General features: G+C 41.2%; 1 protein-coding gene across 28 annotated transcripts in view; it reads right to left on the reverse strand.

The window, feature by feature from the left end:
* The window catches only part of NRCAM (neuronal cell adhesion molecule), a 294853-nt gene that overhangs the window by 41269 nt on the left and 234015 nt on the right, over positions 1-19569 (reverse strand). For 25 of the 28 annotated variants that reach the window (XR_007354620.2, XR_007354621.2, XR_012666501.1 and 22 more), the window contains 8 exons: positions 18652-18681; positions 16957-17058; positions 15410-15607; positions 15226-15296; positions 14058-14283; positions 13619-13734; positions 917-1121; positions 530-652 (listed from right to left, as the gene is read on the reverse strand). Coding sequence is in view for 25 of the 28 variants with exons in the window: in XM_075124419.1 (XP_074980520.1) it covers positions 530-652; positions 917-1121; positions 13619-13734; positions 14058-14283; positions 15226-15296; positions 15410-15607; positions 16957-17058; positions 18652-18681 (1071 nt within the window). In the remaining 3 variants the exon portion in view is untranslated. The remainder of the gene's footprint in view (positions 1-529; positions 653-916; positions 1122-13618; positions 13735-14057; positions 14284-15225; positions 15297-15409; positions 15608-16956; positions 17059-18651; positions 18682-19569) is intronic. The other 3 variants (XM_048836058.2, XM_048836056.2, XM_048836041.2) reach the window with 1 other exon arrangement.

Below are 19569 nucleotides of genomic sequence, written 5' to 3' on the forward strand. Positions count from 1 at the left end.
TCAAAAGTTTTTGGTTTTTGAGGGGTTTAGTTATAAGATGTAAATAAAATAAAAATCTTGATAACACCAGCTACCTGCCTAACTATGATCAGTTGGCTATTTACTGTAGACATCATGGTAGAAGTGGGGATCTGAAGGAGGACAGGCTAGTGGCTTTCCAGTCTAGATTGAGAGGGTATTTCATGACTTGTTTATTGCTTAGCTGACAATTACACATCAGCTTTTACTTGCATTTTGGGATGAAGCATGGATCAGTTCATTGTAGAGAAGTACAGATAAATAAAAAACCAAAAATCCCACAGTTGTAGCCCAGAGGATGAACTCTTCCACTTGGGACTATTGTCAATGTAGATCAACCTTTACCATATTTTAACAAATATAAAATTCAGCATGATTTATTTGTAATTTATAAAGGTATACCACACAGTTGTTGTAAATTGTGAAATAACTACTGAATTAAAGGTATAAATTAGTATTCCACAGGTGGGTGGTCTGAGACAGGTTTTTGATGTTACCATTATTTACTTACTTGGTTGAAACTTTATTGTATATGCTATCAAAACACCATTTGGGTGAGTAGGCGGACCCCATTCCAAAGTCAGAGAGTCCAGTGTTGGATTAGAAATCTTCAAAAAGGAAGGTGAGCTGGGAACTTGTAACAAGAATATATGGTAAATGCTAAGTATATTGCACTAGAATGTCTTATAAAATACTTTGGCATAACTTCTGTATCATCTTTACATTTGCTTTCACTTTTGTACATAAAAACATAATGTTTAATATTGTGCCTACTATAAACCCCCAATTTTATTTCTAAACTACCCAAGAAAGTTTAAAATTTAATAACAATCTTACAACATGCTATTTTTGAACTTACTAAGCTTAGCTTTTATACCTTAATTTTCTCATTTCATACCTCCTTCAGGAGTCTTAAATAATTTGTCAGGGCTTGCTGGTCCTTCCCCTTTACCATTAACAACTCTAACATTCAGCTTGTAAGAACTATAAGGCTCTAGTCCTGGCAACATTCCATGTGTCTTGTTTCCACTGAATGTCAGAATCTTTTTCTCCACATGCCGCCGCCTTCGTTTAGATAAACTCTGGACTTTCCAATAGTAAATCTAAGCATTAAAAAAAAAATCTGTAGTGAGTATTTTGGTATTCCAGTTTAGAAAACTGGTATCTCTGATTTTTTCATGAATACCTAACTACATTTTACAAGCTCCATGTAAGGAGCAGTGCATAGTTGCACTATCCCAGAAGCAGACCAAGGATCAGATTTCAGAGTAGCAGACATGTTAGTCTGTATCCGCAAAAAGAACAGGAGTACTTGTGGCACCTTAGAGACTAACAAATTTATTTGAGCATAAGCTTTCGTGGGCTACAGCCCACTTCATCGGATGTGACTTTCAGAATCTTGAAGACATGTTTGTATGTGAAGGACACATAGGGATTTTTCTAGTCTGGAATGATAGGTAAATTATCAAAGGAGACCTATAATTCAGGCCTGCAATGAAATCCACACAGGTGCAGGAGTCTGCCTCCCTTCATCTCACTGCAGGATCTGGATCTCAGTCTGAGACAGACTGAGAAGCTTCTTTTGCAGTCCATTTTACATATAAATCATTTTTTTAAAAAAGGAACTTTCCCCCTGAGCTCTTGTGGAGGCTGTTCTTTCTTCACATGTTTCTCCATGTTCTTTTGCTTCTGAATGCTTAGCCCTCTTTAATAAGGGATAGATACATGAAAGTGAATGAACAGACACTTGGGATGAATTTTAAGCAGACGGACATTTTATTTAATAGTGAAGAGGGGGATTATGTGCCCTGCCTCCCATGCACTTATACCAAGCATTTAACATTGTGGTGTTCAGAACTCACACTATAGAACTAATAACTAGGCTCATCCCTAGGACTCAGCTAATTTTTGAATACTCTCCACCTCCCCCATATGGAGGGGTAAGAGGCTCCCAAGGAAGGACTTCAGGTCTCCCCTTTTCCCATCAGTGAAAGGTCCACCACCACAATCCCAGGTCTCATTTACCCCTGGGATCTGATCCCTTTTATCCTTATCCACATTGGACACCAGCCACAAGTTGTGGCAAGCTAAGCCGTCTTACTTTCCTAATGTTAAACCTTTTTAAGTCTTAATACTGGAACCTAACTGTGCCTCCAAGATGTTGCAAGGAAGGCAAAGAAACCCACCAGACCAGACCCTCTTACCAATTTGGTTCAATGGGAAAAATTCCTTCCTGATCCCAAAATGGGCACTTAGTCAGACTTACAGCATCAATATTAAATAACTAACCAGTGAGTCCATTCCCCCATGTCCAGCCAATGAAAAGGCAGCAGACCTGGCAGAGGGTAGCCCCCAGTTGTAACAATTCACCCGACAAATATACCCTTATTGTGAACCCAACTGTGGGAACACTGACAAAAGTTTACAAATGGGTCCAATCACATATAACAATAAATGTTGATGGAAAAGGCTGCAAAAAGGAGAAAGAAAGACTGAATTAGTCCAAACAAAAAGGCTTGCTGATATTACTCAAGACTATGTTAAGATCTTGTCCAATAAACAAGAGATGTGTGGGACCAGAAATCAATGAAGAAATGGCTACTTAATGTAACTGTGGCTCTTTGAGATGTGATGGAGACAGGTATTCCAAGTAGGTGTGTGAGCCCCATGTGCCAGAGCTGGAGATTTCTGCCTTGGGACCAGTACCTGTAAAGCTCACGCCTTGTGTCCACAGTCCCTCCCCTATATAAGGCAACACTGCCCCAATCACTCTCCGTTCCTTCACACTGAACATCCAGGGAAGACTCTGAAGCACAGGGGATGAAGGGTGGGTTGTGGAATATACATCTGCGTCACATCTCAAAGAACCCAATTACAGTAAGTAACCATTTATTATTATTCTTCGAGTAGATATAGACATTCTTCGAGTAGATATAGACATGTATTTCGACTAGGTGATCAGTGAGCAGTACCCCCATCTGGAGGTGGGGCTTGGAGTTTATCTGAGTAAGGATCACAGGACTGCTCTTCTGACATTAGTGTCCATTCTGGAAGAAGCAGTGATCATGTAATGATCCGTAAGTGTATGTATGGACGCCCATGAGGGTGCCCTATAAATGTCCGATATGGAAATGTCATTGAGTAATGCTACAGACATTGCATAAGCTCTAGTCAGACATGCCCATATCTGTTGAGGAGGCGTAGCTGATGCTATCTCATATGTAATCTTGATATAAGACATTGTCCATCTAGAGATGGTCTGCAAAGAGATTGCTTGTCCCTTCCTGCGGTCCACAAACGATACAAAACAGGCCAGGCAAAGCATGAAATTGTTTGGTCCTGGTCAGATAAAAGGCTAGACAGCATCTAACATCTAAAGGCATTGCTCCTCTGGGGAGGAATACAGCTTGGGGTAAAATACAGGTAAATACACCGCCTGGTTCAAATGAAACTGAGAGACCACCTGGCATACAAACTTCGGATGTGGACAGAGCATAACCTTATCCTTGGAGAAATATGTGTAAGGAGGCCCTGCCATTAGCGCCAGCAACTCACCTACCCTCCCGGCAGCAGTAATGGCCATCAAGAATGCTGTTTTCTAAGACAGGAAATGTAGTGGATTGGAAGCAAGGCGCTTGAATGGAAGCCCCAGTAGAGCTGATAAAACTGTGTTCAGGTCCCAAAACTGGCTCTTGGACTGGAGGATGCAGGTGGAGAAGTTCTTTCAGAAAACTCATCACCATGGCACTGGAGAAAATCAATTTTCCTTGGATAGGTGGATGAAATGCCAATATTGCTGTCAAGTGCATTCTTAGAGAACTGAGTGCTAAACCAGATTCCTGAAAGTGTAGCAGGTACTCCAATATGTCCTGGGCAGAAGTTTCTGCTGAATGGCACCACAGGCCAAAGACCACATGGAAAACCTCTTGCACTTCGCCAAGTAGACTGTTCTAGTGGAAGGCTTCTGACTGTTAAGTAGGACCTGTTGGATGGCCTCCAAGCAACACTTTTCCTCCTTGTTCAGTCATGCAGTAGCCACACCATAAGGTGCAAGGGGCTGATCACCAGATGCCAGGTGCACCTGCAGTACTGTGTGAGGATGTTGGGAAGGAAAGGAAGCGGCATGGGATGCTGAACATACAGAGTGAGGAGGTCCCAAAACAAGCACGGTCTCAGCCATGATGGGGTGATCAGGATGAGCCTGGCTCGATCCACCTTGAGCTTGGCAATAACCTGGGGAATAAGTATGGCAGAGTCAACTGCCAGCTGTAGTGCAAAGCATCGGAGAGGGAGTCCAGGCTGAGTCCCTTCAAGAGCAGAATAGGTGACACTTCCTGTTTTCCCTCACTGCAAAGAGGTTGATCGTGGGGATGCCCCACATTGCGAAAACCATCCAAAGGGCCTCCACCCTCAGGGACCATTCGTAGCTCAGGGAGAAAACCCTGCTGAGATGATCTGCAAGGTGGTTCTGGATCCCTGGTAAGTAGACAGCTTTTGGAGTGATTTCTTCTTTGATGCAGAACTGCCACAGGTTGATCTCCTCCAGGTTGATCTGGAGTAGACTCCCCCTTGTTTGTTCACACAGTATGTTGCGGTCATATCATTGCTGAGTATGTGAACCACTGAACATCTGATATGGTCCCAGAAGGCACGACCCACATTGTGGATGGCCCAAAGCTCCAGCATGTTGATGTGGACTAAGACCTCCTGTTCCAACCAGAGACCTGCACCCTCAACAAGTTCCGATGCTCCCCCAACCAGAAACGATGCATTGGTAGCCGGTGACTTGGTTGGAGAGGGCTAAGTGAAGGGGATGCCTTGCACACATTGCATGGGGACTCCCACCAGCATAGGGACTCCAGGAATGATCGAGGAAGGTGAACCAACCTGTCCAGAGAATGTAGGGCAGGGCAGTAAACCATCCTGAGCCACATATGAAGAGGGCAAACACACAACCTAGTAAGTTGTACCACCTGGCCCAACAGGCTCAGATATATGCCAACTGTTGTAAACGGTTGTGATTGCAGATCAAGACACATCTGTCAAATTGCCTGGAAGTGGTCAGTCAGCAGAAATGACCTTAACCTTGTGGAATCTAGCAGGGTCCAATGAACTCTGTTTTCTGTGTGGGAGCCAAGGTTGACTTCACGGTGTTTAAAATGAGTCTAAAAAGGTTGAATAAACATAGCACGGTGTCAATATGGGCAAGAACCTCCTTTCTGGAACCACCCTTCAGCAGCCAGTCGTTGAGGTAGGGGAAGATATGGATTTTCTTCCATGACTATGGCCATGCATTTGGTGAAGACTCGGGGTCGCGGGCGAGGGGGAGAGACGAGAGGACAAACAGGAGAACTGTGTACTGAAAGTGGTAGTCTCCTACCATGAAGTGAAGAAGCTTCTTATGACTCAGCAGAATGGCCACATGAAAATAAGCATCTTGAAGGTCCAGAACAGTGAACAAGTTGTTCTGAGACAAAGCAGGGGGGATACCTCCTCCACTGCTCCCAACGCTAGCAGAGAGCTGACCTACTCAAAGAGCAGTGTCTCATGAGAGGGGGTCCCTGAAGAAGGATGGAGAAGGAGGGTGGCAAGGGGCATGGAGAAGAACTGGATGGCACAGCCTGATCTCACAGTGTCTAGGACCCCGCTGTCTGAGGTAATCAAGACCCAGGAATTGTAAAAATGGGCCAGCATGTCCTCAGAGGAATGGGGGATGACAAGGGAGGAAGAACAACTGGAACAGTGCTCTGGTCCAACAAGTCAAAATGGCTGATTAGCAGGCACCAAAGGAGGGCACGCACACCGGCTGGGCCTCAAGACTGAGTGTTTCCTCTTATGAGACTTGTCCCTCTTCCTGGAGTAGTCTTGCTGTTTTGAGGCGGAAGGGCTGCACAAACGGATGTTGCAGCCTGTACAGCTGTTGTTGCAGTGCCCTGCAGTGGCACCTTTGCGAGGATGGCGCATACACCCCCAAATACCTAAAAGTAGCCCTTAAAGGAATTCAGGGTTTCATCAGTCTTGTCCGGAAACAAGGTTTGGCCATCAAAAGGCAAGTCCTCAATCACTTGGTGGACATCCAGAGTGATCCCCGAGCCAGGAAGCCCTCTTCATGATAACTGTCCCTGGCTGAAGTCCCTGCAACATCACAGGTGGATTACAGAGATATTTTGGCCACCAAGCAGCCCTCAAAGACAAATGCCCGAAACGCCTCATGTGAAGCCTTGGGCAATTGCTCCTCAAATTTGGCCACAGCTGACCAATTAAGAAAGTCATACTCGGCAGCAAAGCTTGCTTGTTTGTGATCCTCATCTATAGTGAAGAGGAGATGTATATCTTTCTTCCCAAAACGTCCAGGCACTTAGAGTCTCTGTCCTTGGGAGTGGACTTGAATCTGCTCTGCTGGGTGATCATTCATCGCCTTGACCACCAGGAAGTTCTAGGCCAGATGGGAACAGAACCACATGTATTCATGAACAGGCATAAAACAGTACTTCTCCAAACGCTTGGCCAATGGCGGTACTGAGGCCAGTGTACCCCAAAAATCTCTTGCAGGCTTGAGGAATGCCTCTTTAATTGGAAGGGCCACCCTCCCAGGGACAGAGGGCTGGAAAATGTCCATTAGTTTATGAGTATTCTCATGGAGAAACTCTTCTTGAATACCAAGGGATGCAGCCACACAGCGTAAACGGTACTGGTATGCCTGGAAGCCCTCCAGGATGGAAGGGGAGGATAAACCAGGCAGCACAGCATTGTCTGGGGGCAAGGATGAGGCTGTTGGCTGAGCCACAGATGGGTCACTCCTGAGTTAGCATCTCCAGGTGGGGAAACTCTGGTGGCTCCACAGGAAGGGGAACTGTGGGTGTCTGGACTTGCGGCTGATCTGCAGCCCACAAAGTCATACGAGCAGGCAATCTTGGTTTTGACTTGGACAAAGGAGTTTCCCACTGAGCCCAAGGGGGCTACTGGTATGGGTAAGACATTGGTGGCCAGTAGGCATGGGGCCACGCGCGTCCATCCTGGCCTTGGGGCAAATGCCAACCCTCGTAGCCACACTGCTCTACCGGTGGCCTTCGGTCCTCCTCAGACCAAGTGAAGTGGGATGATAAGGATCCCAATTCAGAAAGAGAAGAGTCCTGACACCTTGGAGACTTTGCGGGGGGGAGCGACTCCAAAGGGAGCCAACAGGCGATCCAACTCATCCATAGCCCAGAATGAGGTCAGCACCATTGGTGCTGAAAATGCCTGTGCTGCAGGCCAGGACAGTTCCAGTGCAAACAGTGGTACTGGAGCGCCTGAGCGTCTCGATGTCAAGAGTGGCAACAACCTCCACGGAACCTGATACTAAAGAACCTTGTACTCTGGTGCAGAGTCAATTCCAACCCCCGGGAGGGGTGCTTCCTAGTGCAGTGCTGAGAGGCCTGAGAGTTCGGCAGCACGCTCGAACCGGGGATCCATCGTGGGCGCCAGCCTCACAAAGTCCTGGACCAGTGGCAAAGACGGGACTGAAAGGCAAAGAAGATCTGCTGCAGCCTTGTACGCTATTCCCGTCAGCACCAGACTCAACAGACACCTGGAGGCTGGAACTGGAGTCAATGGTACAGGGTGTCTGCCCTCCCTACCTGTACCAAGGGAGGGTCAGAGGTACCCATGCCATCCCATGTGCTGGAGCCGGTCTCGTGCTGGTCTGTGCTTCTTTTACGGGAGGCAGAAGAGTTGCCTCAGGACCTGGAGTGCTCATGATTTATTCTTATGAGACCTCTTCTTTGGCACCAATGACAGAGAACGACTCCTGTGCCCCTTCGGCGAGGCCCCTGCCCTGGAACAGGAGGCAGCAGCCTTTTCCAAGCTGGATGGCCATCGGCAGCCTGAGGAAGGCCTTGGTACTGGGTCAGGCCGCATGGCCTGTTCAAGCAGGTGCTGCTTAAGCTGAAGGTCCTGCACCACCTGAGTCCTCTTCTTGAACAATCTACAGATTGAACAGAGCTCCTTAAGGTGGGCAGAGCCAGCATCTTGCATGGTCACTGTTAGAAATTGCCCCTCCATGAAGGTCAATGTCTGTACCCCGGTGAGGACATCACCAGGGAGCACTACCACTGTATTATACTCTATAACTTTTCCACTAACACTAACTAACTATTAACTATGTACAATTAACTAGGCTAAGAGGAGAAATTGTGAGGTTGTGAAAACAACAACCATGTGGAGCTCCAACTCCAACCGTCAGGTGGTCAGGTGGTGCTGCCTCATATAACAAGGAGAGGGGCTGAGGACGCTAACACCCTCTATGGGTAGTGTTAGGCAAAAGTGTCCAGCTCTGGCACACGGGGCATGCACACTTGTACTTGGAATACATGTCTGCATCTACTCGAAAAGAAACCAAAATTGGTATGTCAGAAACTAGCTTTAATTGCTGGAAAAAATTATGAGGGAACAGGCTTGTCTGCTCATCACTCTCTTTTGGTGTCCTAAAAAAAAAGATTTAGGGGAGAAAATCAAAGCAAATGTAACAATTACTGACTGAAAAAAGGACAGGGGTAAGCTTCACCATCATGGCTGCCACTCCTACAGCTCCTGGGATCCTGGGATCTACTGTTACACTTTGGGGCCTTTGTTATCCTGATCCTGAGAGATGTTCTGATCAGCCCAGGCTGGAGAGAGAGTCCCTGATGACATCACCACCTCCACTGGCTTTGGCTGAATCCTGAACACCACCTGGGATGTGAGACTGTTACTTTGTCCCTTGTTTGTCCTTTTACTTCCCCACCTTATTTCTTCTCTTTCTTATCCTTCTCCTATTGCCTTCTGTCTTAGCCAGCAAAGACTATATTTTTGCAACACTGCTGTAAGCTTGTGACCAGAAAGACAGCTAAAAGCAATGCCTGAACAGGCCAATGCTGGTACAAGTTTGTCAGGTCTCGGAGTGGCTGGTAACGCCACATTTTGTGCCTGTGTTTCTCCAGCTAAGAGGATGCAAATGAGAGTCAACACGAGAGACATAAGCTGCATATTCTATCTTTGCTGTTCTTTTCTATTCCCTATTGTGTGTATTTGTCTTGGGTTGCTTCTACAAAACAGAATTGGACTTTAACAATAGCAGCAATAACAAAAGCTCCAGCTCAACTCTTTTCCCCCCAAAACTTATTTTTTTCCCAAAAGGACAGTCATCATATCTTTAATACCATCTAAGAGACTTTTTCCTTATTAAAAAGAAAAGGAGTACTTGTGGCACCTTAGAGACTAACCAATTTATTTGAGCATAAGCTTTCGTGAGTTACAGCTCACTTCATCGGATGCATACTGTAGCTCATGAAAGCTTATGCTCAAATAAATTGGTTAGTCTCTAAGGTGCCACAAGTACTCCTTTTCTTTTTGCGAATACAGACTAACATGGCTGTTACTCTGAAACCTTTCCTTATTAAAAAACACTCCAGCTACAGGGAAAGAGAACAGGAACAAGGGAGGTTGTTAAAATGAAAGTCTTAGTTATTTTTTTTACATTCCAAATACTTTAACTGTTTTTCCTTTTCTGTATCTTTAATAAAAGGTTAAAGGAACGTCACCCTCAAATATATCAACATTTATTTTGCAGGGCCACTGTTACACTGTGAATGTGATCCCACACTAAAATTACTAGAGTAAGGTATATGGGGTAAAATCCTAGCTCCAGTGACGTCAGTGGCAAGATTCCCATTGAATTTAATGGAGCCAGGATTTTACCATTAAGAATATGAAAAGAGGGACTTTGTTAATACTGGAAAGCCCATTTAGACCTAAAGAAATCTGTTATGCAAACACCAGCTGCCTTTGGTTAACAATCTTATTCTTGTCATTGTGACTTCTAATTTGTTTTAGTTTATTTAGGGGGTCTACTTAAAGGTGTTAATGTCATACTCTTTTGTCAGGGGTTGGGTTATACATATTGCTATCAGGATTTTAAGTTTATCAGGCTCATGTAGCTTGATCTCGGTTTCAATTACATCAATTGTAAATGATGGAAGGATTTCAATTATAGTAATAACAGGATCTACTTGTTTTTATTACTTTGCATGTGATATTGTTGTTTGACAGGTTTCAGAGTAACAGCCGTGTTAGTCTGTATTCACAAAAAGAAAAGGAGTACTTGTGGCACCTTAGAGATTAACCAATTCATTTGAGCATAAGCTTTCGTGAGCTACAGCTCACTTCATCGGATACATACAGTATGATCCGATGAAGTGAGCTGTAGCTCACGAAAGCTTATGCTCAAATAAATTGGTTAGTCTCTAAGGTGCCACAAATACTCCTTTTCATATTGTTGTTTGTTATTCCAGCATAAGGTACTGTGGGAAAACCTACAATATAAAAAAAGTGTCTACAGAGCAAGAGGCTTCCTTCTGAAAGAAAGAGATTGGTTCTATTGGTTTTCAATAGAAAGGATAACTCTTTATGCCCTTCAGTTTTGAACAGACGCAGTTGGCAGAATTTGAGTCAGACCAAAACAACAAACAGCATCCTGGTTGACCAGATTCATGCAACAGCATTTCTTGAAACACTTTGAAACTTCTTCCATTCTGTAGTACTCCTACAAAAGTATTATGATCAGAATGAGTAAATCAATCAATGTTTAGCCTGTGGCGAGCTTGTATTTTGGATTGGACTCAGTTTGGATTTCGCATCTGTTCTGAAGAGCTTGGAAGCATTTTTACAAATCCAAAGTTTATTAGGTAACAGAAAAGGAAAGAAATGAGAACAATGGCATGTAGATTATGTGGCAAATGTGACCCTAAAAAGATTGGTCAAGAGAAGGAGAGTTACAAATGTTATCAAATCTGCTATGAGGAAGAAATGAAATAAAAATACTTAAGAGTAAAAAGAAGAAGAAAAAAAACCAAACAAGGATATACTAATATTTTGGTTCACAAGAGCCTTCCACACAGCTTCAGTGTTAAAAAACGCTGGTAACTTTCGCACTCCTGACCAGTTTAGCTTGAACTCCTGCTGTTAGTAGTAGAATCAAAGCTAAACCATGCCATGTTAATTTTCAGAAATGTTGAAGTCACAAACTTTTCAGAAAGCACTTTAGTAAGGGAATGTCAGCAGTCAGACTGAATATTGTCTCTGACTGAAATGAACTTGGAGGACATCCTACCAGGTGATGCAAAACAACCTTACTAAGAACAGATCAAATAAGTGGTCTATTCATCTGGAAACTGACAGGATCACTACTTCATACCAGTGCTGGCTCTGCAATACAACGTGCCAGAACTCTGATCGGTGAAGAAAAGATGATTTGGTAGGGAATATGAAGTTCAAAGAGAATATGTTATGTTAGTCACATAATTTATAGTTCAGCCAGGAAAATGAATTAAAGTAATAGGGAGAAGTTTCAGCACCACTGAAAACAATGCGTGTGTTTGTTTTTAACCAGAATGATTCACTGCACTCAGTGGTATAAACTAGGGGCCTGATCTATGTGCCATTTTGCAAATGTGCAAGGGTGAGCTGGGTGTAACCTGCTTCATTCTGCAGCTACCCACATGACTTTCTATTATATGCCATCATGTGCCAGCAATGCCCCTCTGCCATGTACATTGGTCAAACTGGACAGTCTCTACGTAAAAGAATAAATGGACACAAATCAGACGTCAAGAATTATAACATTCAAAAACCAGTTGGAGAACACTTCAATCTCTCTGGTCACTCGATTACAGACCTAAAAGTGGCAATACTTCAACAAAAAAACTTCAAAAACAGACTCCAACGAGAGACTGCTGAATTGGAATTAATTTGCAAACTGGATACAATTAACTTAGGCTTGAATAGAGACTGGGAGTGGATGGGTCATTACACAAAGTAAAACTATTTCCCCATGTTTATCCCCCACCCCCACCCACCACTGTTCCTCATACGTTCTTGTCAACTGCTGGAAATGGTCCACCTTGATTATCACTACAAAAGGTCCCCCCCGCTCTCCTGCTGGTAATAGCTCACCTTAAGTGATCACTCTGGTTACAGTATGTATGGTAACACCCATTGTTTCATGTTCTCTATGTATATAAATCTCCCCACTGTATTTTCCACTGAATGCATCCGATGAAGTGAGCTGTAGCTCACAAAAGCTTATGCTCAAATAAATTTGTTAGTCTCTAAGGTGCCACAAGTATTCCTTTTCTATTCTCTGGCTGGTTCTCAGTCATGTGACACCTGGGCACATCTTCTCCATTGAGCCGCGTATGCAATTGTAATGTAATGCTGCACATCCAATGACCAAAAGGTTTGAAATCCAGTTCCAGTAAATACATGCAGTAATCCTAATATAGAAGTCATTTTGTTTTCCAGAAAGGCCTGAATTTGGCGTTAGGACTTTGCTATTGTTTCATGAAAGATAACTGACTACTTTGTAAACCATAGACTATGACATTTGAAGTGCACTGTCTTTGTGAAGTAGTTATTCAGATTGGGCCTGCTCCAACCCGCATTGAAGTCAATGTGAGGCTTTCCATTGATTTCAATGGGAGTTGGACTAGGCCTATTGGGAAGTATTACCACGCAATGCAGTGTTATCCAAAAGTCTTACTCTTGACTGCCACTCCATTTATTTTGTGCCATCTTCAAATTTTACCAGTTATGATTTTATATTTTCTTCCAGATTGCTGCACCCCTTATGGCATGCTACTGGAGACACCCTGCCTCAGTTTTCTATCCTGGGTTTCCTGTGCCTCACAGCTTCCAACACTGTGCAATTTTTTGGAGTGATTTAATCCTCCCAATGAGTCATGTAAAGTCTGACTTCTGGGGTACATAAGTCCAAAAAAACCCACATAAAAACCAGAGTCTTCTGACCCACTCTTTAGCTGGTGACAGCCCTTCCTCTCAGGGTCTGTCCTCTCTTGCTAACACTCTTCAACCCTCCTGGACTTTGCTCAAGCTTTTCCCACTCTTTCAAGAGTGCCAACTAGATGTAAGATCCATCCAGGGTCTCTTTCCCTGGTGTCCTTCTGCAACCTGATATCTCCCTACCTGAAGTTCCCCTGCTCCCCGCAGATCCTCTTCAGTTCTCCTCCATACTACTACCCTGCTCCAAGGCCTATTACCACAGGAGCCCCTCCGCCCCACTCCCTATATTCTCCCTTTTTAAACTGAGCCTTTACTGAGCCACAGCTGAGAGGCAGCTAACCAGTCATTAAGTGGGACTGGCCCCATCTCCTCCTTAAAGGGCCAGGCACTCTGTGACACAAATCATTGATAAAGATAACAAATAGCATTGGGCTAAGAACAGAAAAACCCCACTAAAAGTACTTCCACAGGATAAAAATTTCCAATCTATAATACTTTTTGTGATCTCTTAGATAATCAGATTTTAATCCTTGTAATATGGGCTATATTGATTTTGCACAGTGATAATTATTTTTAACCAAAATGCCATGCAAGAATAAGTTAATTGCCTTACATATTTGCCTTAAGTATATTATGTCAACAAATTATCAACCAAAATTGTGGTATAATAAAGAACCGAAAATACTCATTTAAAATAGCAGTTACCTCCCTCCCAAACACATATACACATTAGGAATATTTTATTTTGATAGATGAGGATATAAAAGCTTCTACCGTTACTTACCCTGTATCCTTGAAGGTGTCCTCGGACAGTTTTTAGTGGAACAGGGTCCCAGTGCACCTTGGCTAATGTGCTGTTAACAATGTGCACCTGCACGTTGCCTGGAGCAACCATTGGTACTGTGTGGGAGAGAGATTTAACAAATCCCAGATGATAATCAGAGACTATATGAACAGATAAACTATATGAACACTCATAAAGAAATGGGTCACACTGTTATCTCGTTTAACAACTGTTTGTTGAAGTGGGCCTCAATATTCATACTGCTGTGGTTTATGAAGCCTCTAACTATCCTCCAAAGATTTGAAGTTTACAATTTTCATTTATTACATGAGAGAAAAATTCCCTCCCACAAATTTTCAATAGCTTTTTTTAAATCCCTCTGTGACTTTGCATTTGGATATTTTTAATTAATACAAGTCAGTCAGTCTGAGAAACTTACAGTCTTCCCCAGAATGTCCAATCACCTCTGCAGGTTCTGGTGCATATCCTAGGTCATTTAAAGCCTGTACTTTTATCTCATATGGAACAAAGGTCGGTGTACCAGATACAATATATTTTGAAACATTTGCAACTATAACAGAAGTCCACTCATCACCAACATCTTTCTGACGCCAACTGACTTTGTATTGAAGACCTGGTCCATTGGACTGAAAACCTTTTAAAGGCTAAAATGAAAAAAAATGAAATTAATATTTTAAAATTATTTTATAACATTTGCAAAGAAGAGCAATCCAGGATAATAACAAAATCATAGACTTCTAAAGAAGAAGGAAGGTGTAAAAATGAGCCTGGTTCACCATGTGGTTCCCCCAGTTTTATACCAGTGTAATGATATTGAAACTTCTGTTTCATTTTTACGCTGCTGTAATTTCAGTTACACTGGCATCAAAGTAAAATAATAATTTCGTATATCACCCTGAACATTTTGAAAAGCAGAGAACCTAATCACCAAGTGTTTTAATCATGCAAGCTAACTGATGGAAATATATTCTTGTTAGTTTTCGTCAGTCGTGGAAGACAGATACTACGAAAAAGCTAAAATAAGTTATTATAAATCATATTTCCCAGAGAGTTGGAATCTTTTCAAAGCTGTAATGGGAAGCTGACTTTGCAGTAATGAGTAGTTGGGAATCTGTGTTTAGAAAGAGAATCAGAATTCGTGCCTTGTAAGTGTCAGTACAATGCATCCACAAACAGCTTTAAGTAGGAAGGTATAATGATAATTTAGTTTATAATAAAGTTTAGTGAAGAGTTAGGATTTAAATTGGAATCCATTCTAAAATTATGAGGCTAACTGATCTAAGATACTATATATATTTTTTAATCTTAATGCATGAAAACACTTCAAGTTATCCTAAATTAATGAGTTTGTCAGGAAGATGGAGAAACCACTAATAAACAAAAGAGAAAACAGTCCTTTGAAAGTATGTTTCTCACTGTGAGTATTCATTTACATTTTCCCCCTATTTAAGAAAGGGGAAAGGTTCAGACAAATTAGTGGATTTTTATTTTGTCTCAAACAAGCACCAACTGTAACATCTATTAATTTGTTCAAAGTTTATATTTTTATTTTCTAGAAAATGTTGCTTATAGGCTAAAAAACTTACCTCCCATATAATCACCAAATTATCGGGTTCTGATCCTATCCCTTGAACACCAGAAGGATTTTCATCTGGCTCTAAAAGTTAAATATTTATAATTGAGTAAGGCCCGACTGTTCTTTGAGTTCTAAATAATTCAATGGCGTCTAAAGAGTAAACTGATTACTGGTAAATGGTAGTGTTTATTTACTTGCAGCTTTTGTTAGGTATTGTTCAGATGCTTCACTTGGCTGACTTCTACCAATCTCATTGACAGCTATTACACGGAACGAATAGTTAACATACGGAGACAGCTTTAACTGTACAGTTGTCTGAGTCCCATGGACTTCTGTCTGGTAATGCCATACCCCTGGTTCACGCATTGCATCTTCATATTCAATGACAAAATCTATCAACAAAAATTGAATTCAATTATATGTCAGATCTATAACATTCCTAGGCATCAGAGACTAGCACAGTCATTTATGAATGAAATAATCATAAGTCAGCAATCCGATCTACACTAAATATTTTTAAAATAAACTTGAAATTATAATAAATAAGTTAGAGAATACAACTGAACAAGTAGTCCTTAGCAAGAAATGTAATGGAAACATAACTCTTTGGCATTCTAACTGTAAGTAAGCATAATTCTATTGTAACTGTCTTAGCTGCTTGGATACTGCCACAACAGGAGCCTTAGAAATATCGTACTGAGAGAAAGACACAATAGATGAAGTTTCAGCACAGAAATAAGCAGTGAGAGAAAACATTTGAAATTGTATATGTACTGTGATGGACCTGCTAAGCAGGGGTTATAACTCCCGTCAGCCCTCCTCACTGCATGTCCCCTTCCTCTTGGACAGGTAAGGGGAAGGGTCCTGCATGAGGAAGTGGCCGGGCTCAACTGGGAAGCGGTGGCTGCTTGACAAGCCAGGAGCTGCAGAGAAATCAGATGCAGAGAGGAATCTGTGGGAACTGAACACAGCTCCACCTGTGGAACAGACTGTGACTGCTGGACCTTACAGCTGAGTGCAAGCTGGGTGGGACTTATGGGGGAGCAGCAGCGGCTGGGGAGGGAGCCACTGCAGAAGGGCCCCAATGAGAGACACTAACAGAGCCGGCCTGGAACCTGCAAACTCCTGTTTGCTGGAATAGAGACTGGACTGGAGAGCACACCCCAAGCACTAGGCCTGAATGAACTGCTTTCGATGTTTACCTCTATCAAAAGTTTGGCTTTGAAAAGATCAGAAAAACCATCTGGTTTATAATTTTGAGGAAGTTAAAGCTTTTCTGTCAACAAAGATAAATAACACATAAAGGTATTGCTGCCAATGAGCTTTCAAATTCAACTGTCGCACATTCAGGTTAGTTTAAGATTTTAACACTGTCAAAAAATGTCTGGGAGTAAGTTTATTTCAGTGGGGCTGCGCATGTGATTAAAAATTTACTCCTGTATGTATTTGCAGGATTGAGCCCTTAAAAGGGGTTTCACATGGATGCAAGTGTCTGTGCTACTGGTTGTGACTGCAGGATTAGGGGCTTTTGACTGAACTCTGTGGGGCAGGGAATGTGTCCTTCCATATGTTTGAACCGCATGCAACATGTTTTGGGCACCACTGTAATACTGGTAAATAATAATAACAATGAAAGAATGTATTTGCTAAGCTTACTAGACAAAGGTATATTTCAAAACTCTTTGGAATCTGAAAAAGTAAAACAATGAATTTTTGTTCCAGTAAATACAACCAAACATACTTGTAATGGGGCTGTTATTGTCATATCCTGGTATCCAGGACAGCTGTATGCTTCTTTCTAGCTGATCTGTTAATTCTAAATCAAAGGGTGGATCAGGACGATCTATAAGCCAAATAAATACATAGTAACTAAATATAACAGATTAAACAGTTTCTTCTTGGCAACAATTCTCACATTTCAACCAAAACGTTTCCAAAAGCACAACAATAAAGAGATCTACTTCCATTATGCCGATATGATATAGTGGCCATTTGCATGCAATTGTAATGGAATGCATAAGAACTGATGTTGCTGGGAACTTTCTAAATACATTTGTAACAAGCAAACACTACTGACAGAAACTCTATGCCTGATTGTTTTGCAATATAAAAGCTACTGTAATGAAAAGCAAAGAAATATGAAATGCATGGTTCAGCATCATGTTCAGATAATGACTAATGAATATGAGTAGCTAACTATTATACACGAAATAAAATCTTTGGTCGTGAAAAATAAAGAAGTGCAGATATTAAAAAGAAACTGTTTCAGAATTAGTACAAATATTTCATGCGTCAATTTAAGAAAGATGCTCTGCAATAAGAAAAACAAAGGCATTTTACTTTTAACCTACACATTTTAAGAAGCCTGAAAATATAAACTAAACTGTTAATTTACAATACTATGAATTCATAATTATGAAATTGTTCATCCCAAATTGCTGAAAATCATTCATTATATTAATAAGCATTTGGAATGAAAGACCGGAGTAGGTCCATTAAGGTCAATGGGACTTATTAAAGTGAATAAAGTTATTCATATTTTAAAGTGTTTGCAGTATCAGGTCCATAGTACCATATTTTGCCTTGCAATATAAATTCAGAGAATATGAAATATGAAAAAGCCTTATTCAGGATATTGTAAAAGATTAAAATCTAGACACTCTTATGCCATAACATTAAAATTAATGTAAAATGTTAATGAGAAGCAGAAAAGAACCTTGATAATAAAGTCCTATTTCATTTCCAGTGTGGAGTAAAATCAAGACATTTATGAGATCAATTATTTGGCCACTTTTAAGGACCCCTTTCAACTGAGAAAACAGGATGGCTTTTGACATTGCAAATACCTATCTAGGGCCATGTAAACTGCTACAATTAGATTTTCAGGCCTCGTTTAGCTTATGCTTCTGTACTGTGGAAGCTAGAATTAAAGGCCTTGATGCTTCTCTCAGTGAAGTCAACAGCAAAACTCCCTTTAATTTAAATGGTGCAAGATCAGACCTATACTTGTTTTTGATGTGGGCCTTCAGGACACTGCTGAACTTTGTTCTTCAAGTATTTGTTCTGTATTACATATTATTACAGAAAATATATTGCATTACTGTACTTAGTATAAAGAAATTTAATAATACTGTAAACAACAAACTTAAAAAATTGCTTAAAAACTTCATTTTCTATAAATTGTATACTCCCAAATAATTTAAAATAGCCTTGGTGTAAAATACTAAAGGCTAATAATATAGTAATGAAACAGTCTGAACAAATAGCTAATAAGAAAATGGTATGATTGCACAGAATTCTCTTCTGCTTTAAAAAAAAAACAAAGTTGGTAAAAAGCCATGAAATGGAAATTAAAACCAAAGATGACACAATTTGCAATAGGCAAAAGTGTGAATATGTTTGGTGGATGATGCAGACAAATTTTGTATTAGTTTACCGTAAATGATAGCTGGAGTTGGGGTAGCAGCTGAAAAGGACATTAATATAAAGGATTTAATCAAAATTAGTAGCCAAAGAAACATGATTTTACACATAGTTAAAGATTATATTTATTAGAGATAATAAAGTGAAGTTATTTTTGCTACAAGAAAGGGTCAATTTTAAATCATGCATTGATTATTTTTAATTTTTTGCAAGAAAGATAAAGTATCCAATTTTTTTAAATGAAAAATTAAATCAAGAAAATAAATACAGAAATGACTCTTACACAAACTAGACAAATGTTTTTAACCTTATTTTTCATATGGACAAAACTAATATTTTGCTTATCTCACCCTTGAATAGTTATTAAGACCACTGCAGAATTTTAGAGCACCAGTAGATTTTGGTTGGAGATTCCTGCTAGCTTCTCTAGCTAAGGATCACATTGAAAATATACTTACAAGGCGGGAGATGATAAGACACCGGACTGAAGTAAAGCTGGTTAGAGAAATAAAGGAAGTAGGGCTGCCTTCTCACTCAGTGAGCAGAGGCAATAGCTACTAGAAGAGCTTAAACTCCTGGGGACTGATCCTGAGCTGGACAATGTTATACCAATAAAATAAAAACCAGCAGGATCTTATTAAAGGGGAAAAGGCAAAATACCACATTTACTGTGAATACAGACAGAATCATAGTAAGCAGTTAGTTATAGCTATAACATTCCATTCAATTTCATATTTATTCACACATTCATTCATTCATACAACACATACACAGGTTCTGCAAGGTTGTTATCATAGTTACCAGCCTTAGAGTTGCTCATGCCAAGCCACTGGCCAGGTGTCCTGGACATGAGGAGGGAGCAGGGCCTTGTCAGATGCACATCTGATGCTCCTGGAAGTTGGTTTGCAGAATCAGACCCCAAAGTTCTCAC

Source organism: Caretta caretta, chromosome 1 (genome assembly GCF_965140235.1).
Source record: "Caretta caretta isolate rCarCar2 chromosome 1, rCarCar1.hap1, whole genome shotgun sequence".
In the NCBI taxonomy this organism is placed as follows: domain Eukaryota; kingdom Metazoa; phylum Chordata; order Testudines; family Cheloniidae; genus Caretta; species Caretta caretta.